Below are 8640 nucleotides of genomic sequence, written 5' to 3' on the forward strand. Positions count from 1 at the left end.
CTCTCGGTTTTGGTTCTAAGTTTTTTGGCTTTTGAACATTTTCAGCATGAATGAAAAGCACACTTTGAATTTTTCCATTTCCTTTTTGCAAGCGCTGGATTCATGTGCAATCCCTGTTTAATTTTTATTATGAAAGCTAGCTTTGATTTAAGCTTGGTGCATTCACGGTTTTTATGCGCTGTTGCTTGATGCTGTCACGGTAGGGAGAAGTGATGCGTTATCCAGGAGCTCTCGGTTTGCTTTTTCTTTAAAGAAATGGATGTTGGAATTGCAGAATGGTGTGCACGCATACATGGAGTTGGAGAAAGGAAGGAGAGGCATTGATTTATTTTCTAGGAGAATGAAGCATTCGATGTTACGTTTTGGAAGCAACACGGTGATTGAAATAAGCATGGAGCAAGTAGATTGCCACGGAGAGAGAGAAATGGAACGGTGATGGTTGGAAGCAGAGTCTTGTCACGGTACGACTGAATGGAATAAGGAGGAGAAACCTTAATTGAAGGAAGAAGTGAAGTGGTGTCCAAGCCGTTTGATGCCCACGTGAAGGAATATAGGAGATGGGACGTGCTAAAGGAATGGGCAGCTGGATGGAGAATGAAGCGGTAATGCGTTGGAGCAGCCACTGAAATTAGAAGATGAATTTATTCTTAGAGGAAGCATTGAAGCTGGAGGTGTCACGCAGCTGGAACACTTGAACCAAGGAGGTGCAGATTTGGTTCTGTTTTATAGTATGCAACGGTGCATGTTGATTGGAGAAGAGGGTGCAGGGGTGTTACGGACAAGAAGAAGTTCACATGCTGGATTCTTCTTGGACGCGTGGATTTAAGAGGATGTGTCACCACCTAGAAGGGAGAAAATGCTTCACGGTGGAATTTACTTTTGGATTTGGTGAAAACACACATTATGGGAGTAAGAAGTGGATGCACATGGACAGTGATGTCCAGAGAATTTAATTTGACTTCTTGGCTGGAATATTTATCTTAGTTTAAACACATTCATTTCTTTTCTTTTGCAGAGATTTTTAAATTGCGGTTATGATTTTTGTTTGTTACAATTCTTGCATTTAAATTTCAGATTTCCTATTTATGCGTTACTTTCTTTGTTTCTTGCCACTGTAATTTTTTATTGTCTTATTTTGTGAGTACACTGTTGAGCTATTTAGCATGGTTAATCCTAAATTTTACTTTCTTGCATTCACTGTGATTCTAAGTTTTACTGTTGCATTGTCCATTTAATGTTTTAGCTTGAGTGTTGCATTGGAATAGCACACCACGTGTTTCTTTATTATCTATTGCATTATTCTGTTTAATATTTTAATTTACTTCAATGCTTTCAATTATTTTTGGTTGTCTTTAATTTCCAGTTTTTTTTCGAATCACAAAAACACTTTCAAACCCCCCACTCTGTGTTTGACCTGAGATTTGAACCAAATTTGGTCCTTGAGAGACGACCTAGGAGTCACGTCCTAGTACTATACTGCATTCTTTTATGCACAACTTCTGTGGGAGGTGCGACCCTCCCATTAGAAGCCAAAGCTGCACACATCTTTCCCTTAGCCAATTCGCCTTTTTTTTTCTTTTCTTACAATTTACCAAATTTCTTTTGTAATTTCCTTTGGTTTCTTTGGTTGTAAGTTCCAAATCCAAGCAAGTGAGGTGCTAGAGTTCACAAGTGCTCTTCCCTCATTTGTAACTAGACTCAAAGAAGTCTCACAACCTAACATTGAGTAGTCGGTGAGTGTGTCTTAGATCCAAAGTCTAAGCCTCACCTAGGAGACCTCACTTTAATTGCTTTTCCAATTCTCGCCTAGATAGCATATATCTTGTGCGAATAGGAAGCTCTCTTAGGGGTCCGAATTTAGAGTTTAGGTTGTGTCCTTTCTTTGCTTTGTGTTTTTCTTTGTTGTCTTTAAGACTTAAGTGGATTTAAGAGTGATTTTAGTTTAAAGGATAACTAGTAGTAACCTAAGACATTTCTGGCAAGGTAAGACTTGGTACTTAAGCAGTCTTCATGACTCACCTCTCTTACCTGGGACTTGTTTAAGTGTGAATCTTGTATATCTTTTACACTAGAAAAACTTTTAGAAACAAAGATGTCTTGTTATTCATATAGGTCTTCTAGGAATTTTAATTTTGATAAGCAACTTAGTTACAAAGGCATCAAAAGAGAACATGATAAAGCTAGAAGGAAGTCTTGTTCATCTTATGAATTTGATAGGATTGAAGATGATTTGTATAAACAAGCTAGTGAAAATATTCCATTCTTTGGTGATGATATTGGTGCATTAACATACCTAGCTTGGGAAAAGGAAATTAATGACATGCATTCATTCATGGTGAGAAAAAGTAAATATGAATCCTTCTATTCTAGAGATAATGAATCTTATATTCTTAATCTTTACACTTCTAGTTTTAAAAAGCATGCAAGAGAGTGGTGGGATGATAGGCAATACCATGTTACGATGGGTAGAAAATATCCCATTCATGATTGGAATGAATTGAAAGCTTGTATGAGAAGAAAATTTGTGCCTCGAGAAATTGAAAGAAACTTAGAACTTATGAGAGAGCTTATTAGAGAAGGTGAGTCATTCATTCAAAATTTAAGTGGGTTCTCCCGTAGGGAAAGTGAGTTTCTAGAAAAACTTAGGAGGCTATGGGAAGAGACAAGCAAACATAGAATTGAGAGATTAAAAAGAGAAAAACAAAAGCAAGAAGTAAGAGAGAAAAGAGAAATAGAGAGAAGAGAAAATGAGAGAAGAGAAGAGGAAGAACGAAATAAAAGAAAAGAGGAAGAAAGAGAGAGAAGAGATGAGGAAGAAAGAGAAGAAGAGAAAAGAAGAGAGAAAGAGAGAAAAGAAACACTTAGAAGAGAAAAGGAAGAAGTTGAAAGGATAGAAATGGAAGAAAAGAAACCAAAGCAACTAAGGGCAACATCTCCTCCTACATTAGAAGTTAAACTCTTAAGGGGAGGTTTTCTATCCTCTCACTTTTATCCATTTATATTTGAATTTTCCAAATTTCACTTTTCTTTCAAAGAATTGGCCACTCCATCTTTAAAAATGTTATCACTTTCAACACATGCAAAGTTCCAACTTGGGTTATGGTTACCTTTATGGTTACCAATAACTCAAGATACAAATAAAATTTCAAATGAAGAAAGGTTTCTTTGTTATATTAAAATTAAAAATTTTAAAATTTGGAAACCTTCTTCTACACATATTCTTTTATATATCTTATTGGGTCAAAGAAAACTAATTAGAGATATGTTTGATGCTTATTGCAGATGGATATTTGACCCAGGAGGAACCCTTATGAAGCTAACAAAAATAAGTCTTCAAAAGCACCATCAGATTTGAGGACAAATCCTTTCCAAGGGGGAGGGGATGATACGCGGGGACCAAGGCTAATTAGTTATGCAAGTGAAGATGAAGACCCTATGGATTTGAGGGCAAATCCCTCTCAAGAGGGAGGGGATGATACAAGAAGGCCTAGCACCATTGGGCCTATCACAAGAGGGATGATCAAGAAGCTACAAGATGAGTACTCTTCCAAAGGCCAAACCCTCTTTGCTATCTTTGGATGGAAGATTGGAGACCTAGAAGATGCTTTTAAGATGCCAAAACATTGAGAAGGGTAAAAGTGGACTTTGGCACATGGGGGGGTGTGCGCATAGTAGCCTAAGGGGTAGTATTAGCTTATTTTAATTCCACTTATGCGCCTATGTAATAAGCCACGTGAATAATATGGCTTCTAGAAAGCCATCACACTTTGCACATGTGGGTGAGGTGGCACTTGATCCGTATTTTGTGGATCTCCTTACCTCACATGCATTGCATTGCATTGACTTGAGATTTAGCTATTTAATCTCCTGGGATAAGCATGTATTTCACTTTTGGAAATTTATAGAAGATGAATTTTGCACTTTGTAATTTCCTCTCATCCGAAAGTCCTCTCTATTTGCTTGCTCTTCCATTGCTATCTTCTTCCATTGTGGAAGCCGCCTGAGATAGCCTACCATTCCCTCAAGCCAACTTCCACTTCATCTCACCCTAATCACTTCAATCCGCTGCCAACATCTCATACAATACAGCCAAAACCGAGAGCCTTCTCTGCTACAATTTCTCCAGCACTGAACAATGCTTTCCGTTACTGTTCCATTGATTCTTTGGGTGCAGCAGAGCTGGTTGCTTCCTCCAATCTCACGGATTTGTTCCTATGCATCCTCCTTGATGCATCAAGGCCTATCCCCAATTACGAGTTCATACGATTCCTAGCATTCCTAGTAATTAGTTCTTTTAGCACAGGAGCTTAACGACAACCAATATAATATTGGGAGAGATTCCCCGGATCTAGACTTCCCCGTACGTTCCCGTATCGACAAAATCAATAATCATGCATTGAATGAGTTAAACAAAGCAAGCATTAAGCAAAGAGGAAAAACCCTAACTAATGATGAAGGAAAGCATAAATCTTAGATTAAGATGCAAGCACAAATTCCATATATGAGAGCTTCAAAAGATTACATTGATTCCCCAACTAACATACAAGGTTTAGTTCACCATATTCATGGTGAACCTAGATGAACAATAATGAAAGAATGAAGGATAAAACCCTAGAAAGGTGAAGAGGTAGCCTGAGCATCCAAGATCCTCCTTCAAAGGGGTGGAGAAGAGAGTGTTTGCTTCGTTTCTGCCAAAGATACCAACCCTAAGACATCTAGGTCTTTAAATAGGACATAAAAATAATTGAAAACGGGTCCAGGCCCAAACAGATCATAAAATCGCATAAAACTGGCCCAAAACTCGTCTGGTTGACTTTTTTCGTATTCTGGTTGACTGGTTGACTTTTTTGGTTGATTGGTTGACTTTTCTGGTTGATTGGTTGACTTTTCTGGTTTCTGGTTGACTTTTCAGCACTCCAATCATTCGGTACTTCAATTCTTCTTTCAAATCATTCAATTAGCCTACAAAATAAAGGGAATCTTGCACAAAACCATTAAATTCACTTTCAACTCTCTCCTTCTTCACTTCTTTCACTAAATTCACCTTAAAACCTGCACAAAAACACTGAAATCAAGCATAAACTTGTCCACAAAAAGTGGAGGAAATGGACAAAGTGGACGAAGTGAACGAAGTGGAGGAAGTGGAGGAAATGCAAGAGGTGGAGGAATTGGAAGAAATGGAGGAAGTGGACAAAGTGGAGGAAGTGGTCGAAGTGGACGAAGTTGAGGAAGTGGACGAAGTGGACGAAGTGAAGGAAGTGGAGGAAGTGGAGGAAGTGGAGGAAGTGGACGAACTGGAGGAAGTGGTCAAAGTGGACGAAGTGGACAAAGTGGATTAAGTAGAGGAAGATGAGGACGTGGAGGAAGTGGAGCAAGTGGAGGAAGTTTACGAAGTGGACGAAATTGACAAAGTGGAGGAAGTGGACGAAGTGGAGGAAGTGGACAAAGTTGGCGATGTGGACGAAGTGGACGAATTGGACAAAGTGGACGAAGTGGACGAAGTGGAGGAATTTGACAAGGTGGACGAAGTGGAGGGAAAGTGGAGCAAAAGTGGAGGAAATGGAGGAAGTGGACGAAGAGGAGGAAGTGGACAAAGTGAAGGAAATGGACGAAGCGGAGGAAGTGGCTGAAGTGGACGAAGTGGAGGAAGTGGACGAAGTGGACGAAGTGGAGGAAGTGGACGAAGTGGATGAATTGGACGAAGTGGTCTTAGTGGACGCAGTGGACAACGTGGACGAAGTAGAGGAAGTGGAGGATGTGGACGAATTAGACGAAGTGGTCGAAGTGGTCGAGGTAGACGAAATTGACGAAATGTAGGAAGTGGAGGAAGTGGACAAAGTGAAGGAAGTGGACGAAGTTGACAAAGTGGAGGAAGTGGCGGAAGTGGACGAAGTGGAGGTAGTTAAATAAGTGGAGGAAGTGGAGGAAGTGGAAGAAGTTGAGGAAGTTGACGAACTGGACGAAGTGGACGAAGTGGGCGAAGTGGACGAACTGGACGAAGTGGAGGATAAGTGGACGAAATGGAGGAAATGGAGGAAGTGGACGAAGTGGTGGAACTTGACAAAGTGGAGGAAGTGGACGAAGTGGTCGATGTGGACGAAGTGGTCGAAGTGGAAAAAGTGGAGGAACCAGACGAAGAGAAGGAAGTGGAGAAGGTGGAGGAAGTGGACGAATTGGACGAAGTGGTCGTAGTGGACGAAGTGGACTAAGTGGAGGAAGTGGACGACGTGGACAAAGTGGACGAAGTAGAGGAACTGGAGGAAGTGGACAAAGTTGATGAAGTGGACAAAGTGGACGAAGTGGAGGAAGTGGACGAAGTGGAGGAAGCGGACGAAGTGGACGAAGTTGACGAAGTGAATGAAATGGACGAAGTGGACGAAGTGTAGGAAGTGGACAAAGTGGATGAAGTGGCGAAGCAGAGGAAAAGTGGAGGAAATGGTCAAAGTGAACGAAGTGAAGGAAGTGGAGGAAGTGGAGGAAATGCAGGAGGTGAAGGAAGTGGAGGAAGTGGACGAATTGGAGGAAGTGGGCAAAGTGGACAAAGTGGATTAAGTAGAGGAAGTTGAGGACGTGGAGGAAGTGGAGGAAGTGGAGGAAGTTGACGAAGTGGACGAAATTGACAAAGTGGAGGAAGTGGAGAAAGTGGACGAAGTGGAGGAAGTGGACGAAGTTGGCGAAGTGGACGAAGTTGGCGAAGTGGAGGAAGTGGACGAAGTGGAGGAAGTGGAGGAAGTGGACGAAGTGTAGGAAGTGAACGAAGTGGAGGAATGGGACGAAGTGGAGGGAAAGTGGAGGAAGAGTGGAGGAAACGGAGGAAGTGGACGAAGATGAGGAAGTGGACAAAATGGAGGAAATGGACGAAGCGGAGGACGTGGCTGTAGTGGAGGAAGTGGACGAAGTGGAGGAAGTGGAGGAAGTGGAGGAAGTGGACGAATTGGACGAAGTGGTCGATGTGGTCGAAGTGGACGAAGTGGACGAAGTGGACGAAGTGGACGAACTGGACGAAGTGGACGAAGTGGAGGGAGTGGAGGATGTGGACGAATTGGACGAAGTGGTCAAAGTGGTAGAGGTAGACGAAATTGACGAAATGGAGGAAGTGGAGGAAGTGGACAAAGTGAAGGAAGTGGACAAAGTTGACAAAGTGGAGGAAGTGGAGGAAGTGGACGAAGTGGAGGTAGTTAAATAAGTGGAGGAAGTGGAGGATGTGGAGGAAGTGAAGGAAGTGGAGGAAGTTGACGAACTGGACGAAGTGGACGAAGTGGGCGAAGTGGACGAAGTGGAGGAAAAGTGGAGGAAATGGAGGAGATGGAGGAAGTGGACGAAGTGGTGCAAGTGGACAAAGTGGAGGAAGTGGACGAAGTAGTCGAAGTGGATGAAGTGGTCGCAGTGGATGAAGTGGACAAAGTGGAGGAACTGGACGAAGAGAAGGAAGTGGAGGAGGTGGAGGAAGTGGACGAATTGGACAAAGTGGTCGTGGTGGAGGAAGTGGACGAAGTGGAGGAATTGGACGACGTGGACAAAATGGACGAAGTAGCAGAAGTGGAGGAAGTGGACGAAGTGGACAAAGTTGACAAAGTGGACAAAGTGGAGGAAGTGGACGAAGTAGACGAAGTGAAGGAAGTGAACGAAGTGTAGGAAGTGGAGGAAGTGGACGAATTGGAGGAAGTGTTCGAAGTGGTCGAGGTAGGAGAAATTGACGAAGTTGAGGAAGTGGACAAAGTGAAGGAAGTGGAGGAACTTGAGGAAGCAGAGGAAGTGGAGGAATGGACGAAGTTTACGAAGTGGAAGAAGTGGACAAAGGGGAGGAAGTGGACGAAGTGGACAAAGTTGAGGAAGTGGACGAAGTTGAGGAAGTGGAGGAAGTGGACAATGTGGAGGAACTAGAGGAAGTGGAGGAAGTGGACGAAGTAGAGGAACTAGAGGAAGTGGACGAAGTGGAGGAAGTTGACAAAGTGGACAAAGTGGACGAAGTGGCCGAAGTGGACGAAATTGACGAAGTGGACGAAGTGGAAGAAGTGTAGGAAGTGGAGGAAGTGGACGAAGTAGACTTAGTGGAGGAAGTGGACGAAGTGGAGGAAGAGGACGAAGTGGACGAAGTGGAGGGAGTGGAGGATGTGGACGAATTGGACGAAGTGGACGAAGTGGTCAAAGTGGTCGAGGTAGACGAAATTGACGAAATGGAGGAAGTGGAGGAAGTGGACAAAGTGAAGGAAGTGGACGAGGTTGACAAAGTGGAGGAAGTGGAGGAAGTGGAGGAAGTGGAGGAAGTGGAGGTAGTTAAATAAGTGGAGGAAGTGGAGGAGGTGGAGGAAGAGAAGGAAGTGGAGGAAGTTGAGGAAGTTGACGAACTGGACGAAGTGGGCGAAGTGGACGAAGTGGAGGAAAAGTGGAGGAAATGGATGAAATGGAGGAAGTGGACGAAGTGGTGGAAGTGGACAAAGTGGAGGAACTGGACGAAATGGACAAAGTGGAGGAAGTGGTCGAAGTGGACGAAATGGACGAAGTGAAGGAAGTGAAGGAAGTGAAGGAAGTGCACGAAGTGGACAAAGTTTACGAAGTGGAGAAGGTGGAGGAAGTGGAGGAAGTGAAGGAAGTGGAGGAAGTGGACGAAGTTGACAAAGTGGACGTAGTAGAGGAAGT

The 8640-nt window shown here is 43.0% G+C and overlaps 1 protein-coding gene across 1 annotated transcript; it reads left to right on the forward strand.

The window, feature by feature from the left end:
• The first annotated feature begins 2092 nt into the window (after positions 1-2092).
• LOC148191616 (uncharacterized) lies at positions 2093-3355 on the forward strand. The gene has a single exon (XM_088100363.1). It carries the CDS (start codon positions 2093-2095, stop codon positions 3353-3355), a length of 1263 nt encoding a protein of 420 aa, XP_087956489.1.
• The last annotated feature ends 5285 nt before the right edge of the window (positions 3356-8640 follow it).

This window comes from Vigna umbellata, chromosome 10, assembly GCF_029865625.1.
Source record: "Vigna umbellata cultivar VRB3 chromosome 10, Vumbellata_1.0, whole genome shotgun sequence".
Taxonomy (NCBI): Eukaryota; Viridiplantae; Streptophyta; class Magnoliopsida; order Fabales; family Fabaceae; genus Vigna; species Vigna umbellata.